An 18,934-nucleotide genomic window follows, 5' to 3' on the forward strand; every position below is an offset into this window, starting at 1 on the left:
CTCCAGCATGTTTAAAAAAAAGGATTGATGTCTGTGAAGAATCTTGTTGATTAGATTCTTTGGATAGCCATTTTTTTTATTAATGTCTCTGACATATGAGTAATTTCATGACATATGAGTAATTTCCATTTCTTTTTCTTCCGAAATGATGTTCGTAGCTCTATTTCTGAGCATATGTTTTATGCTGAGCTTCTGCGAAATATGGTGAGTTGATTTGAAATGAAGGTAGCGTCCAGTATGTGTTGGCTTCCAGTAGACTGTCAGTTTGATATATCTGTCTGCTAATTTCTTGATTAACGTATCCAAAAATGGTAATTGATTATCTTTTTCCAATTCCAAAGTGAATTATATTTTTTGATGGAGAGAATTAATTTTGGTTAATCCAAAAGAGCTGTTTTTGTGTGCCTACAAATTATGAAGACATCGTCTACACACCTTCACCACACTGAAGGGTTTGGGTCTAATTTTGAGAGGATGTCTGTTTCTAGCCTTTTCCATGAACAGATCTGCACAGGTTGGCAAAAGGGGATTGCCCATAGTTAAGCCATTTTAAGTTGCTCATATATCATTTCATTTCATTAGAAATAATTAGATTTAAAGCAGTGACGAAAAAGGTGAGCTGTATCTTCAGGGAAGAGATTGTGTAGGATACTGGTAACTTCTACTGGGATGTTGATAAATAAAGATACCACGTCCAAGCTAGTGAGATTGTCTGTCAATTTTTTAATAAAGTGCTTTGAATTCTTAATGTAAGTGTCCAATTTCTGATATGTCCTTTTAGGAGGCCGCAGAGGTGTTTGGACAATAAATGTGAGAGCATTTCTTCCATCAACGATCAGGCGTAGTGTAACTCCACTTTTGTGGGCTTTCGTGGCTCCATAAAATTGTGGTGTCAATGGGTGTAGTGACTTCAGATTCCTTTGCAAGTCTGTGGACCAACTAGTCATGTTCCATAATAAGTTGTCAGTGTCCTTGTAGTTTTTCCATGTTGGGTCCGACTGTAATATACGATACATTGATGGGTCTGATAGTAATTCTGCAATCTTGGCTATGTAGTACTTAGTGTTTAAAATGACTGTGTCATTACCTTTGTCTGCTTTTAAGATAGTTTTGTTTATCCTTTTTCAAGTTTGTGAGAGCTCATTTTTTCTTGGGGTATTATGTTTAGGTTAGGTGGCTTTGAAGTTGAAAGGATAATAGCACTTTTTAATCTCAGATCATTTGGCATTGTTTCTGGAAAGGATGAGAGTGTTTTCTCTATGTTGATGATGATGTCGAACTTAGGAATATGATCTTGGGTGATGGCGAATATTTCAATTTCTGGTTGTGTTAATATATGGTCCAAAAGGTTAAAAATCACTTTTTCATCAGGGAGGCTCGGTCTGGAGTTGTAATACTTTTCATATAGTGTGTTGAATTTTTTGATTTGAGTTTTTTTACTAATTAGAAAAGCTTTACTGAAACTGTTCTAAATCATCTTATCTAGAAGTGTCCATAAGTTGCTCTCTATGTTATTAGAAATAACTTCAAAAAGTCGGAAGCATGAAAGGTCTATTCTGTTAAGTTCAACTCTTACGTGTTGTATTCTTCCACTTAGTAGAGCCAGGGATGCCTTAGTATATATTCGTTTCGCTCTTCTTGAGTTTAATTGTTCTTTGAATGTTAAAAACTTGGGAATAATGTTAGTTTCTACATCTTTTTAAGAAAGTTAGATGATTAAGAAGTCAAACTTTTTTACATTTGAGTTTCTCAAAATAACGTACCATTTGCTTCATATCATCATCTAGTCTGTTCATTGTTTAGATTATATTTGGTCATTCAAACATATTATTAACATGAAATATATATTTCATGTTATCAGACCCATCAACGTATCACATATTAGAGTCAGACCCAAAATGAAAAACCACAAGAACACTAATAACTTATTATGAAACATGACTAGTTGGTCCACAGACTTGCAATGGAATCTGAAGCCACAATTGTATGGAGCCCCGAAACTCCACAAAAGTGGAGTTACACTGCACCTGATTGTTGACGGAAGAAATGCTCCCACATATTTGTTGTCCAAACACCTCTCCAGCCATTTGAAAGGACATATCAGAAAATTGGACACTTACATTAAGAATTCAATGTGCTTTATTGAAAAATTGAAAACATCTCGATCTTAAAGACAGACATTCTCGCTAGCTTGGACGTTGTATCTTTATTTACCAACATCCCTGTAGAAGAAGCCATCAGTATCCAATCTCTTCCCTGAAGATAGGTGCAGATCTGTTCATGGAAAAGCTAGAAACAGACATCCTCTCAAAATTAGACCCAAAACCTTTAGTGTGATGGAGGTATGTAGACAATGTCTTCATAATTTGGAGGGACACAAAAACAGTTCTTTTGGAATTTTAACCAAAATTAATTCTTTTCATCAAAAAATACAATTCACTTTGGAACTGGAAAAAGATAATCAACTACCATTTTTGGATATCCCAATCAAGAAATTAGCAGATGGACATAACTAAACTAAACTAAACTAACAGAGTACTGCAAACCAACACATACTGGACACTACCTTCATTTCAAGTCAGCTCATCATATTTCCCAGAAGTTTAGCATAATACATGTGCTCAAAAATAGAGCTATGAACATCATCTCAGAAGAACAAGAATTCTATCATGAAATTACTCATACCAGAGACATTAATAAAAAATGGCTATCCAAAGAATCTAATCAACAAGATTCTTCACAGAACGCCCCAACAACAACAACAACCTACCATCACTTTATATATATATGTATCCATAGTTATTCCTTATGCAGGTACAGTGTCCGAGAAGATCACAAAACATTTTAAACCCTTCAGTATCAGTGCTGCGTTCAAACCAGTCAAAACTGTCCGTCACTTTTTAAGATCGCCAAAATACATTAATACTTTTTTCAAACACTCTGGAGTGTACAACATCCTATGTGCTTGTGGTCTGAACTATAGAAGCCTCAAAATCCGAAAAAATAACATATAGGAGATGTTAATAACAATGGAACAGACAACTCGGGTCTAGCCCATCGTCTCACAATTGCTAACCATACCGTTGATTGGGATAGCAGCTCCATGTCTTACCTGGAAGAAGATTTCTGTTGTAGAAATTTCAAAGAAGCCGTTGTAGTCCTCCGTTCCAGAGAAAATCTTAACAGGAACCAGGGAATGATAATAGCTGACATATGGGAAAACCTTAATAAGATCACTCAGTTTTGCCAGAATTCAATTTCGCTCAAAACTACAGAACGTGCTCTCATAACAGTGACTAACACAACATGCTCCATGTATGTGTAATGTTATGTGTTCTGTTTTAATGTTTAATTTATACGATAATGTTACTCCATTTTCTCTGTTCTAGCCACTTTTCGTTTTTCTCTTACCGTTGTAAGCCCTGAAGAAGCTGGACAGCCCCACTGGCGAAACTTGTTGGTATTAGATGTTCATAAATCATGGTCAATTAAAGATCAACATATATTTCATGTTAAAGCAAGTATATATGTTTTGGTTTTTCTCCTACTTTTCTCTGCTATTAACCACATTGTCAAAATCTGAATTGTACTTCTATCTTTCCTAAATGTTTATCGTCTGTAAGGTATGCTTCCAATTGCGTTTTCAATCTTTCTATCAGTATCATCATTTATAATATCATCATTCATTTATAGAACAATTGCTTTTGTCAAAGCAATTGTTCTATAAATTTTACATTCTATCTTATTTCCTTTCTTATATAATGCCACTAATATCGATTTCATCCATTCCTCTGCATTTTCCTTCCTTCCATACCATATTACATAGTTGGTGCCTTTCAATAACCATACTTTTGCCAACATATTTAATCATTTCTCCAATGATGTTATCATTACTAGGACTCTTGAGTTTTAACCGTACTATTGCTTTTTCTACCTCTTCAAGTGTTCATGTCATACTCATTACCTGGTGGTGATATCTGCTTCAGTTTTTTAGTTTCCCAACACCTTATCTTGTTTTTCTTCATGCAACTCACTACAGTATCTTGTCAACTGCTGTATAATTTTCTTTATTCATCAATACTTTGCCTTTTTCATCTTTAGTTGCGATATGTTTTTGGTTGCTACCTTTTATTAATGGTTCTTTTCATTTTATACACTTTTAGTTTTATACTCTCCATAGGGCTGTTTTGTATTTTTGCATTGGGCTTCTAACCATCTCACCTTATCCCTTTTGACTGCTTTTTTCACCTCATTTTTTCTATACTGCTTCTCTATTTGTTCTGATGTATCCCTTATCTTCAACATTCTCTTCTCCTGTACTAACTTCAGTGTTTCTTTTTCTCCTTCAATAATTAGTATATCTTGCTTTGGTATCGTTTCTGTTGTCTCTGCCAGATCTTTGTAAAATAAGTTAGTATCCTCATCTGTGCTGTCAGATGTGAGTGCATATATCTGGACTATTTTAATTGCCAGAGGTCAGGCCATTAAAACTACTGGCCTGACCTCTGGTGAAAAAAAACTTTACTACATCAAAGCTAGTGTCCTATTATTATCTATTAGGTTGCAAAATTAACCTCCCCACTGGCTGAGGTGGATGAAATAGTGAGACCACTACTTATCTATGTTATTCAACAGATGTTACAGAATCATATCCAGATTTAGCTAGACGTCATGGCTGGTTGGGGGGTTAAATTAAGCTGGAGAATAACATGTTCTCTCTCTCTCTCACTCACTCACTCACACACACACACACACACACACACACACACACACACACACACACACACACACACACACACACACTAAAATAGAAATAAAAAAAAACTTTATATATAAATTACAACAAACTAGCATGGATAGTGGCCAATAAATGTTGAAACTTGCTTAGAGGTCAGGCCATTAGTTTTAACGGTTGATCAGTAACTTTAGCATACCATGTAGATTGTAGTGCAGCTTGTTTCTTTGTATATATGTGTATACTCCAGATGACCTTAATGTGAAGGTCAAAATGTCGAGTGTTTATTTTGGTTTATATTCAAATTTTGCTGTAACATGGTAGTTGTTTACATAATTTTCATAATGTTCCACAAGAATAGCATTTAAATTTCTTATTACTTATTCACTTCAAAAAGTAGTATTTTAATTGTGGGGGTGCCTTTTAGTTGGTTAGCTAAATGTTACATATCCAGGTGGTAATCTGAGTTAAATACTGTTAGTTATTTTTTAACTAAGTTTTGTTATATTTTAATATATGCATAATGAGTTTGCTCATTATAGGAAAATTAAAGTAAATTCTATGTGAATCTGGTTATGTCTTGTAATTGGAAAAATGGAAGCATAAATAGTCATTTGCACTGGTTGTGTCAGATTTAATGAAAGAAGAAACTAGAATTTTTTTTAAAAAAATTCATTGATACACTTGGAATTATGCTCACAAAACATTTCTTTTGGTGTTTTATGGTTGATTACAACAAACGGTGTGTAGTATTAATAAGACAGATTTTCTATTGATATGAGGATTCAAAAGTGGAAAAAAAAAAAAAAAGCATAACTGGAAAATTTTATTAGATTGAGGAATGGAGCAGGAAGAGAAATGCTAGTTTTAGTTTTGTGTTAAATGATTTCTTTATTGCAGACACTTGCTTTCAAAAACAGTGCAAAAAAAAAAAAATTGTATGGACTTTACCAAAAAGCATATACAGAAATTAGATATTTTTGGCAACAAGATCTAGAGAACTACTCTCAAAGCAGCAAAAATGGCTACCTGTTGAAGACTGGTACAGATCATGAATTACTGATTGCTAGAGTTGAATTTAATATAACAGAAAATAATTGAAACTTAATGGAAACAAAGGATTAGACATTTGACTGCTGATTTTCAGAGATAGGGTAGAATATGTAAGTAATCTAAACAAAAGATATAACGAAATCTAAAATAACATCAAAAGAACAAGAGATCTGTTCTTATTGTAATGAAAACTTCATTTATCTTTCTAAAAATAAAGATAAATGAAGTTATAAGTTATAAGTGGGGTGCTTAAGGGTCAAAGCTGTATAACTGAGAGGAGACCTCCACATAGCCTTTAAAGGAATGCGGAGAACCGACCAGGGCTTCTGACCTAATGTCCAATCCTCACCTTCTCATGGTGCACCCTGTTGGGTATCTACTTGGATACTGAACGGACTAGGAAGGGCTGGCAATTTGGGATTTAGCCGACCAAATTGTATTCTTATTGGTTAAACCAAAATATTGAATGATGGTACAACATGACAAAATTTCATGCCGGCTGGGGCGTCGCCCGGTTAAACAAGGCCCCCGTTGTTTTCGCCAGGGAACCAGGGCAAACAGCGAAAAGTCAGCTACTATAACAAATCTGAAAATAAACCCCAACTCAACATCAGAGTTAAAGATCGGTACTATCAACGTAAGAAGCCTGAATGGCAAAGAAATGGAGCTAGCTGAGGAATTAGATAAGTACCAGATCGACATAATAGGGGTGACTGAAACAAAAAAGACCAAAACTGGTGAGATCTTTCTGAGCAATAAATACAAAATATTATACTCAGGCAATGACAATCAAGGAAAAGAAGGAGTAGCCATAGTATTCAACACAAAATACGAGGCTAATCTTCTTGAATGGCAGTCAGTCTCAAGTAGAGTAATGTGGGCAAATATGAGAATGGGGACCTGGACAATGAGACTTATTTGTGCCTATGGTCCCACAGAAGGTTCTACTAAGGTAGAAGTGGAGGAATTTTTTGAGGGTTTAGAAAAAGCAACTGACAAAATGAAAAGTTGGGCCTTGTTGGGGATTTAAATAGCAGAGTAGGAAATGATTGTGAGATATTCAAAAATATTTTGGGAAAATTTGGAGAAAAGAGCAAAGCTAATAATAATTTCAAATATCTGTTGGATTTCTGCTCAGGACATGGACTGGTTATTACTAACACCATGTTCCAACATAAAAATGTGCACAAATTCACATGGAGAGAAGAGGCTAGGAATAAGAAAAGTCTCATTTACTATGTTATTGTTGATAGTGATGTTTTCTCCCTGGTGCAGGACACCAGAGTGTACAGAGGATTTGAAATTGGAAGTGATCACCATTTAGTCTTGAGCAGGATAAAATTGAATTTCATATTGAAAAGAATAACATGTAAGAAAGTTTTAAAGCGAATAAAAGTTGAGCAGCTCTCAGATGTGAGCTGTAGACTAAAATACACAAAGATTATTGAAGAAAAAATGAAAGAGTTTGAGAACATGAATCAAACCTTGGAGATTCAGTGGCAAACTCTGAAGAAAACATTGATTCTGCCAGAGAGGCATGTGGTGAGGTTGTGTGCAAGGATAAAAAAATCAGAACTCCCTGGTGGACACAGGAAGTTAAAGAGGCAGTGAAGGAAAAGAAGAAAGCATATCAAAAGTTCCTGGCAAATAAGTCAGCTTTTACTCTTACAGAATACAGAGACAAATGTAAGAAAGCTAAACAGTGTGTAAAACTAGCTAAACAAAAGTCATGGGAGGACTTTGGCAAGAATATAGAAAATAAATATCAAGAAGGTGGCAAAATATTCTGGAGGTTGTTGAAGAAGCTTAAGAATGAAGGAAAGAGCGCTGTAAAAGGAATTAGAGATGATAAAGGTGACATGAAAACGCAAGAAAAAGATATCCTTGAAGTATGGAGTAATTACTTTGAAAAACTGCTAAATGAAACAAGCAGTGATGACAGCACAGTGGTAAAAAAACACTGACCAGGCATGCAGTCAGGAATACATATCCATACTTGAAGTAGAAAAAGCCATCAAAGGCTTAAAATGTGGAAAGGCAGCAGGAGTAGATGATATTCGACCAGAAATGCTGAAGTATGGTGGTATGAGAGTCTTACAGTGGCTGCACTGCATAGTTCAGAAACCCTGGACAGAGGGACGAATTCCCAATGATTGGAGTAGAGCTCTCATAGTACCCATATATAAAAAGGGAAATAAAACTGCATGTGAGAATTACAGAGGTATTTCCCTACTGAGTGTTTCTGGCAAGATCTATGCAAGTATACTTGATAAACGGTTGAGAGGAATTGTGGAAGAAAAGCTTGGCGAAGAACAAGCTGGATTCAGGCCAAATAGAGGCTGTCAGGATCAGATCTTCACTTTACGACAAATAGTCGAGAAAGCATGGGAATATAACAAAGATCTGTATTTAAGTTTTGTCGATCTGGAAAAGGCATAGGACAAGGTGCCAAGAGAGAAGCTATTCAATATGCTGCAGTTATATGGTGTCAATGGGGCATTATATCAAGCAATACTTAGTCTTTATTTGAGTTGTAAGTCAGCAGTTAGAATTGAAGGAAGTACAGGAAGATGGTTTAATGTTAAATCTGGTGTGAGACAAGGATGTACATTATCCCCTCTGTTATTCATAATCTATATGGATCACATTATGAAGGAAAGTGGTATTAAACATGATATCAAAATTGGAGATGTTATTGTCAGCTCTTTGCTTTATGCGGATGATGTTATACTTCTAAATAAATCCGCTACAAGTCTGCAAGATTCTCTGACTAAATTGAATAGCTCTTGTAATAGATATGGTATGAAGGGTCAGCAATAAAAAGACAAAGACAATGAAAATAGGTAGAATCATTGAAAATGTCAACTGTGTTGTGAATGGAGAACCTGTGGAACAAGTAAAACATTTCAGCTATTTATGCACGATTTTTACTGAAGATGGTAAATTAAATATTGAAATAGACAACAGAATCAGCAAAGCTGGTATGGTAGGAAGTCAATTGAATAAATTCATATGGAATAAGAGAGAAATTAGTCGAAACACTAAATTAGCTGTATACAAGACAGTGTTCAAATCAGTTTTAACCTATGGATCTGAGAGCTGGGTCAGAAGTAAAACACTTGACCAAAGACTAGAGACCGCAGATATGAGAGTCCTGAGAAAGATTAGAGGCGTGAACAGATGGCATCAATGGCAATATCATATTAAAAACGAGGATATTAGGAAAGAACTTGACATTGTCAGCATCCAGGAATGCGTTAGCAGAGCTAATCTCAGGTCACTTAAACAGAATGGGTGAGGAAAGATTAGCAAAACAAGTGTTCTCTGCCAGGTTGGCAGCAAAACGACCCAGAGGAAGACCAAGATATAGGTGGATTGATACGGTACAAAGTGCTTTAGACGATAGAAATGTAAGATCTGATAATGTTGTAGTGTTGACAAGTAACAGACTGATTTGAAGGAAAATTGTAGATAGGAAGTTAGTAATGATGTAATTTTTTTTTCATGTAGTACTATCATATCCTGTACACCTTTTGAGGGTACATGGCAGGAATTTGATGATGATGATGAAGTTATAAGGTTTATTCTTAGTTTACTGGGAGTAGTAAATAGTAAATTTGGAAAGTTTAGAAAAAAAAAAGGATGGAAAGAGTATGTAGATGACTTGTACAAAGATTAACTTTTCACCACTAAACACAGGTTATCTTGAGCAGTTTAAAAATGGCCTACTTAAGTGTTGTTGAATGTGCTTTGCATTTTGCACTGAAATATCTCCAACAACTTGTTTAAATTTCACAGCCATATGCTAGTCACTATTATGAATATATTTCAGTTCAACTGAAGCACTTCTCTGTCTACACCTGTTGTCTGGAAGAAAATATTTGTACTGATGCATGTTGCAGAATAATTCTCCAGCTAATGTCTCATGATTCCAGAATGTGTGGTGGAGATACTTAATGAGCAGTTCATAAAGATCTTTCAATCTTGTGAATGTGACTTCATGGAGAGATTGAGAGCAGTTGATGATGGGGAGGAGAGACTGACTGTAAGTGAGCAAAGGTGTTTGGGGAGTTGAGTAAACTAGATGTAAATAAGGCTGTGGGACTTGATAATATATCACCACGTCTTCTGAAGGAATGTGCCAGAGAGTTGACACCTGCCTTGACATATTTTTTTAATACAAGTCTTGCACTTGGTCAAGTTCCTAAGGAGCGGAAGGAGGGCAAGATTGTGCCACTTCATAAAGGAGGTGATCGAACTCGAGCATCAAACTATAGGCCTATCTGTGTGTTAGGTGTTGTGGTTAAGTTGTTGGAGAAGCTTGTGAGAACTAGGATCCAGAGTTGGGTTGACAACAATGGTATTATCTTTGATGGACAGCATGGATTTGCTAAAGGGAGGTCATGTTTTACTAATCTACTTACTTATTACAATAAAGTGACTGCTTCCTTGGACAGAGGAGAAGGATACACAGTAATATACTTGGATTTTGCAAAGGCTTTTGATAGAGTACCTCATGATAAGTTGACAGTCAAACTAGAGCAGATGGGGTTGGATATTAGATTAGTGCATTGGATTGGAGACTGGCTATCTGATAGGTATGAACAAGTTGTGTATGGGGATGAGATATCCTGCAAAAGGAAAGTCATTAGTGGAGTGCGTCGGGGGTCTGTTTTAGGGCCATTACTGTTTAACTTGTATATTAATGATATTGGCGAAGATTTGGATGGAGATATTCAGTTGTTTGCAGATGATGCAAAGTTGGGATGAACCATAAAGAGTAGTGAAGATGTTGTGGCCTTGCAAGAAGACTTGAATAAATTGAGTGGTTGAGCACGGAAATGGAGATGAGAGTTCAATGTTGCAAAATGTAAGGTTTTAAAATTTGGAAAACCAAGATGGGATGCAGAATTTATGCTTGGTGAGAATATATTGTTAGAGGTAGAGGAAATAAGAGATCTGGGGTGATAGTGAATAAGGATCTAAAATTTAGGGGACACATCGCCAAAATTGTGAAGACAACACAAAGGCTTCTGGGAATGATGCGGAGGACACTGACGTGTAGAAGTAGGGAGATTCTTGTTCTGTTGTATAAGGCTTTGATTAGGCCACACATGGACTATTGTGCCCAGATTTGGTCACCATTTTTTCAGAAGGATGAAGAGATGTTGGAAAGGGTCCAAAGGCAACTGACTGAGGTAGTTTCTGACCTCTGGAATGTTGAGTATTGAGAAGTTGTAATTTGCAGAGTCTGGTGGAGAGGAGGAAGAGGGGAGATATGATAGAGACCTACAAGTTGGTAAGGGGTTGTTATAAGATCAATGGTGGAGAAGTTCTACAGAGAATAGTGGGAGATCAGTGGAGAACCAGAGATCATCCTTGGAAACTGTATAAAGAGGGTGTGAGTAGGGAAGTGAGAGGCAGGTTTTTTTCGTGCAGAATTGTGAATGATTGGAGTGCCTTGCCTGAGAGTGTGGTGTCTGCAAGGAGTTTGAGTGTGTTTAAGGCATGGTATGATGAGATGTATGTGTGATAAAGAGACCTTCCAGATGAGTCTTTGACTCCATGAGGTCTTGGGGTAATAATAATGATAATCCCAGTCTTCTGTGGAATAGTAAAAATAGCGAGAACTGACTACAAACATGCAAGTTGCAGGATTGAGAGACAGGCAGACCAGTCAGCTAGTGTCCATTGGATAACAGAATACATTAAGAATATTGGAGCATTTGGCAGGTTAGACATGCATTCTGCTGTGCATATGGTAAGTGGTATAGAAAGTTTTTTTTTGTTTCTTGCATATAATAGTTAAATTTTGAACAGTTTTCCAAGCAGATGTGATATCCAAAGATTCGCATGACATTTGTACAGTAGTTCTCCATACAGGTTGTGTAGATTTGTTTCTGAGTAGCTCTGTGAGAGAGATCTTCACATATGGGCAAGTCACTGTTTTTAATTTTATTCCACTGCTTGCCAAGATCATCTACTGAAATGGGAGGTGCATCACCTTGTGAACAAATTTTCATGTTGAAGGAAGACGCTTCCCATCTTTGGTTCTACCTGTAACAAAGAACAATCTCACAAGGTATTGCGATGTGTATTCGAACACTTTTTGAAGAAAAAGAGGGGGAAGATCTGTGAGAAATGTTGCATTGTCCTAGGTATATATCACTGCTTTGAAAAATATCATCATCATCATCATGCATATCAAGGATTTAGGCCAAGCATGGCCTGTTCTGGCCTTAGGAGTCATCATTTAAGAGAACGTCCTGGTTTTCTTTTTCCTAATGGCTTGTACTTTAAGGCTTGTTTTGGTAATCTTTCTGTTTTCATTCTTTGAATGTGTTTCATCCATTTATGTTTATATGAAATATATCATACAAAGACTAAATTTTGAAAGGATGGAGGAGGTATAGAATGGTCAGTATTCTATCAGAATATTGAACAAAGTTTTCAATAATACCTAAGTGTCACAATTTTGGTTAATGTTAATTTGAAAACACATCAGATGTATTATTTGTGAAAGTCAAAAGATTTGTAGAAGAAGAAAGAAACTGGTGAGTGAGTATGTAGTAAGTGTTTTGAGAGTGCCAGTTCGGTGCAGAGGACAAAGCAACATAATGGTAGAATTGACAGTAGACCTGAAAATGTTATTAGAGATGATGTTGAACATGCAGTGGGTAGGTGGAAGGTCAGGAAAATGAAGAGTACTTTAATGTGGAAGTAGCATACTTATGTGTAATTCTTCACAGAACATCATCATCATCAAATTCCTGCCATGTACCCTCAAGGGGTGTACAGGATATGACAGTACTACATGAAAAAATTACATCATTACTAACTTCTTCCTATCTACAATTTTCCTCCAAATCAGTCTGTTACTTGTCAAGACTCCAACATTATCAGATCTTATATTTCTATCGTCTAAGGCACTTTGTACCGTATCAATCCACCTATATCTTGGTCTTCCTCTGGGTCGTTTTCCTGCCAACCTGGCAGAGAACACTTGTTTTGCTAATCTTTCCTCTCCCATTCTATTTAAGTGACCATACCACCTGAGATTAGCTCTGCTGATGCATTCCTGGATGCTGACAATGTCAAGTTCTTTCCTAATATCCTCATTTTTAATATGATATTGCCATTGATGCCATCTGTTCACGCCTCTAATCTTTCTCAGGACTCTCATATCTGCAGTCTCTAGTCTTTGGTCAAGTGTTTTACTTCTGACCCAGCTCTCAGATCCATAAGTTAAAACTGGTTTGAATACTGTCTTTTATACAGCTAATTTAGTGTTACGACTAATTTCTTTCTTATTCCATATGAATTTATTCAATTGACTTCCTACCATACCAGCTTTGTTGATTCTGTTGTCTATTTCTATATTTAATTTACCATCTTCAGTAAAAAAATCATGCCTAAGTAGCTGAAATGTTTTACTTGTTCCACAGGTTTTCCATTCACAACACAGTTGACATTTTCAATGATTCTGCCTATTTTCATTGTCTTTGTCTTTTTATTGCTGACCTTCATACCATATCTATTACAACAAGTATTCAATTTAGTCAGAGAATCTTGCAGACTTGTAGCGGATTTATTTAGAAGTATAACATCATCCGCATAAAGCAAAGAGCTGACATTAACATCTACAATTTTGATATCAGGTTTAATACCACATTCCTTCATAATGTGATCCATATAGATATTGAATAACAGAGGGGATAATGTACATCCTTGTCTCACACCAGATTTAACATTAAACCATCTTCCTGTACTTCCTTCAATTCTAACTGCTGACTTACAACTCAAATAAAGACTAAGTATTGCTTGATATAATGCCCCATTGACACCATATAACTGCAGCGTATTGAATAGCTTCTCTCTGGCACCTTGTCATATGCCTTTTCCAAATCGACAAAACTTAAATACAGATCTTTGTTATATTCCCATGCTTTCTCGACTATTTGTCGTAAAGTGAAGATCTGATCCTGACAGCCTCTTTGCTTCTCTCTCTCAGAAACAAGAGAGAGAGAAGCAAAGATCAAATACTAAGAAGACTGCATGAACAAAGGAGAGAAAGAAGTTATGGAGAAAATTTTGTACAGGACTTCTCTGATGAGAAGTACTTAATGAGAGCATGAAAAAAAAAATCTTGTCTCCCTGGTACAAAAATTAATATTAGTGATGCTGTTAGGATGCAAAAAAGTAAGGCTAAAGAATTGATTGTTTTTTTGCTGTACTAATAACCTGAGGCAAGAAGTATTGTATGAGGGATAATGCAAAAGAGTTATCGGAAGAACCGAAAAAGAAAAAGGAGATAAAGATTCAGAGTTTCCTGCCATGCTATGATAGATAGGAGGAGGAGGAGGAAGATCTATAGCAAGTGAATCAATATGTAGGTTGGGTATAAGAAATATATAAATATGTACATGGCAATTTTCTAATTGCCCCCTCCCCCAAATATTCAAATCCACCCCCTATGGGGCATAGGCCCCCACATTGAGAAACACTGATTTAGAGGTATACTTAAGATATTGCAGAATCTCTTTGTAAATATAGCTCAGGGATTAGATGGGATATTAGCTCTCATTTTACAAGAATGTGCAAGGTAACTGGCAATGCCTCTGACTAGGCTGTTTAAGTCTCAGCTCTGGCGAAGTCCCAAGGGAGTGGAAGGAAAGCAGAATTATTCCATTGCATAAAGGATTAAGATTGCAGCAGTAAATTATAGATCAATCGGTTTCTCAGAAGTGGTGGTAAAAGTACTAGAAAAATTAGTTAAAAAAATTCAATAATGGATGTGATTCTCTGAGGGGCAACATGGCTTTGTGAAGGATTGGTCATGCTTTAATAATTTACACACTTTTTATTATAGTGAAAAATGAGTTGGATAAAGAGAATGGCTACACAATGATACTGCTGGATTTTGCAATAGTGTTTGGCAGACTACCACTTGGAACTCTGTTACGCAAACTGCAACAAATAAGAAGAGATGTGAAACTGGTGATATGGATAAATGGTGGATGATGGACAGATACCAAAAAGTAGTATATTTAGTAGCAGAATTCAGGAGCAAGCAGGTGAATAGTGGTGTACTGCGAAGCTCTATGCTTTGACCATTTAACTTGTACATAAATGATATAGGAAATAATACATGGTTTGGATAGTTTGTTTCATAGGTATTAAAATTCAAAATACCACCATCTACAACGTCTACAAACCACCATCGCAATCCTGTCCTGAACAGATGGACCGGCAGCCACCTCACCCTGCTATCTATGTTGGTGACTTTAACTCTCATCATACCATGTGGGGCTATTCCTCTAACAACCAGGATGGTGATAATCTAGTTAACTCGATGGATACATATAACCTGTATTTGATCTATGATGCCAAGCAAGAAGGCACTCTTCACTCAGCCAGATGGAACAGAACCTATACCCTGATTTGTGCATAGTCTCTAAAGACTCTGAAGACCACCCTCTGCCAACAACCAGAACCATCCTCAACAGATTTCCTAACAGCCAGCATTGTCCTAATAGAGACAGATACATCAATCCCAGTCATCAGTGGAACACTAATTGCTAGATGGAACCTTCGCAGATTCAACTGGAATATATTGAAAAGCAAATCGAGCAAATCGTTAGAGCAATACCACCCACTCCTAATTGCTATCCCAGATTTGTCAACGTAATCAAAACTGCAGCCAAAGCCTCTATTCCTAGAGGCTACAGAAAACAATACATCCTATGCTGGAGTAGGGATATGAGGAACTTCTAGCTACTATTGCTAAGGAGCTCATAGCAACGCTTGAAAAGAAAAATGGGTCTCAACCATCCATGAACTTGACTTCACCAAATTTAGCCGGAAAAGCTGGTCACTTCTGAGGAAATTAGGAGGTGGGCAGAACCAACAACATACAAACCACCACCAGAGGTAACTCCTGATCAAATGGATCAGGAGTTACCTAATCATTTACTGAAAACTCCCAAGATAAGTCCCAGCTCTACCAGAAAAATAACTGTGCAAACTTCATCAGAAAAAATCTGAAGATGGCCTCAAAGCTTCCTGAACTTGTACAGCCAGCTTCTCTTGAAGAGGTGCAGGAATCCTTAACTCACCAAAGTAATGCCTCTGACTAGAAGAATGACAAGGCTGCAGGAGTGGATGGTATCCTCCCCGAGTTTCTAAAACATCTCGGCCAATGAGTTCAAACATGGCTGGCTGCCCTTTTCTCAAATATTATAACAACTGGAAATCTACCAAAACTGTGGCTGGAAGCCAAAATAATTGCTGTGCCAAAACCAGGAAAAGGTCCAAAAGGGGGGGGGGGTGGGCAGAACCCGCCTTTCGAGTCATCAGAATTCAAGGAGAACCAGCCTACCAGTCCAGAACTCGGGAGGTTGGTCGCCGTAGGCATAGGGGGGCAGAGCCCCCCTAGTTAATAATAAAATAATAGAACAGATAAATACTTTTAATTAGCTTGGATGTGAAATGTCATGTAAAGGAGAAAAAGACATAAAATTAAAAACTTCAAAATTTTTACAGATTATAGGCCTGATAAATAGAACACTCAACCCAAATATAGTACAAAAAGAAACATGCATTGAAAATATACAATGCTTTAGAGTGCCCACATTATTATATGGCAGTGAAATTTGGGCAATAAACAAAGAATAAAAACAAGTGAAATGAGATTTATGAGAAGAACTGCAAAATACGCATTATTAGATCAAAAAAAGGAACGAAGACATTTTAAAAGAACTAAAAACAAAATCAATAGAAGAAAAACTAGACGATTATAAACAAAAATGGATTGAACGTGTAAACCGAATGGCTAACACCCAACATCCTAAACAAATACTGAAAGAGAAGGCAGGGTAGACCTCAAAAAAGGATATTGGATCGATAACGAGACTGGAACAGATCAATATGGTCTGTACCCGTGTTTAGTGTTATGATGATGAATCATTGAAAAAAGCAGTTATGTTTTAGAAGGTTGAGGCATGAAAAGGAGAGGAAGCAACAAAAGTTGGATATACAACATGAAAGAACTTGCCAATATGATATTGGCCTGCTGAAAGAGAATACAAGAAACTGAGTTCACGAGATCACTAGAAGCTGAAAACAGTTAAATGGCATATAACTTTTTTACATTTTTTTCTTTTGATATATTCAGATTTTTCAGATATTTTATTTGTATTCTTTCTGAATATTAAATAATATTCTGTTTTATTATCTTAGGTGGAACTTGAAAATGAAAAGCTAAAGGAACAACTAGAAGAGTTAAATAATGTAAATAAAACTTTGGAAACTCGGTTAGTGATTTCAGATAATGAAAAAATAGAAGTAGAAGAACAATTAGAAACCTTAAAGAAAGCTATGTTCATTTTGGAATCTAAATTGCATTATCAGGAGGAGAGCCAGACAAAAAGAAAGGACACCCAGGTAGTTTCGATATATTGTGTGTAATATCAATTTAAGTGAGACTTAAGTTGCATATCCTAGGTTTAAATGTTTCCTGAAAGTTATTGAGTGATCATTTGACATGTATCCCTTGAAAGAGGGATACGGAATATTACAATAATACTACTGTTAAATTATAATATTGGTTTATAATTGAATTGTTAATTGATGTAGACTGCACCAGTCTAATATTCTATGTCTGTTATCAACTTTGTATTTCTATCAAACATGCCTTTGTTATTCTTTTATATGTGCGCCTTAGGCCTAACTTACTTCTTCTACTCAGTCATAACTATAATCTTTATGTTCCCACTGTTAGTGAATGACCTTTGTTATTAGTCTGTCCATGATAAACAGGTTACCAACTCTCAAACTATGAATTAGAAAAATTTATTTGTTTAACGATTTACTTTATACAAACAGTTCTTTATACAAATTAGAATGGAGTATATATAACTTGATAATTAAAGTATGGAACACAGGCAAGATCAGATTTAACATACACAATCTCTTATAGCTAGTTGTGATGAATTTTAATCAAACAAGCTTGCTGGCTCGCTAATTTTTTTGGGAGACAGTGCATTGGCAATAGATCAGGCAAGATAGTTATACAAACAAAACATCTTATTTTGATATAATAAATTTAGTTTAATCCTTTATCCAAGTGTAAGCAAACAAAGTTTGCACCTGAAGTATCTTCAGGACTGAGGCAACTCGTAGTAAAGGTGGACCAAGCTCTCATCACTCCTTGTCTCAGTATCTCCCATAATGCAAAGCACATCTCCTTGTGGACATGTATAATGCTATGCATTAAGGGATGGGCCGCTACCCAGACCGGTTTTGACTTTCATTGAGGTCTCGTCAGTGGGAGCCAGACCCAGATGTGGTAATACTAAGGCAGAAGCAATGGAAAGGTCATATTTACCTATACGACTTGCCAACATTTTTTTCTAAGTCCAGAGTAATTTAATAATAAGGTGGTACACCTTTTGGCAACTTGTATATGTAAATATGACCTCTCCATTGCTTCTGCCTTAGTATCACCACTTCTGGGTCTGGCTCCCACTGACAAGACCTCAATGAAAGTCAAAACCGGTCTGGGTAGCGGCCCATCCCTTAATGCATAGCATTATACATGTCCACAAGGAGATGTGCTTTGCATTATGGGAGATATTGAGACAAGGAGTGATGAGAGCTTGATCCACCTTTACTACGAGTTGCCTCAGTCCTGAAGATACTTCAGGTGCAAACCTTTGTTTGCTTACACTTGGATAAAGGATTAAACTAAATTTATTATAGTCTAACCAAGTGGAAAATAAACTTCCAACATTTTATTTTGATCTTAGTATGAAACTACAAATCACAATGTAAGAGGGAGGAAATCTTTCTCAACCTAGTCTTATACACATTAAGTGCAACGTATAATTAACTTTCTCTTACATAACATAACACTTGCTTAACGCTTTATATTGTTAACTCATCTTAATTTAACCTACAGTTATTCCTTATGTGCTAACTTAGCTAATCTCCATTCATTCTATATACAAAATTTACATTTCTTTCCTTTCATGACCATAACTGTTTCATTACATACATAAATTTCAACAGTAAGCTTTTAAAACATAAACAAAACTTATGCTTACTTACAGTAGCCTTTATAGATACAGTCCAGTTAAAATGAACAGT

General features: G+C 36.1%; 1 protein-coding gene across 1 annotated transcript in view; it reads left to right on the forward strand.

The window, feature by feature from the left end:
- LOC150101893 (citron Rho-interacting kinase-like) overlaps positions 1-18,934 on the forward strand; it is a 594,274-nt gene that overhangs the window by 112,206 nt on the left and 463,134 nt on the right. The window contains exon 13 of the mRNA XM_090400165.1: positions 17,027-17,230. Coding sequence (XP_090256291.1) covers positions 17,027-17,230 — 204 coding nt within the window. The remainder of the gene's footprint in view (positions 1-17,026; positions 17,231-18,934) is intronic.

This window comes from Typopeltis vanoorti, chromosome 11 (genome assembly GCF_054136105.1).
Source record: "Typopeltis vanoorti isolate ZY-2024b chromosome 11, IOZ_Tvanoo_1.0, whole genome shotgun sequence".
NCBI lineage: Eukaryota > Metazoa > Arthropoda > Arachnida > Uropygi > Thelyphonidae > Typopeltis > Typopeltis vanoorti.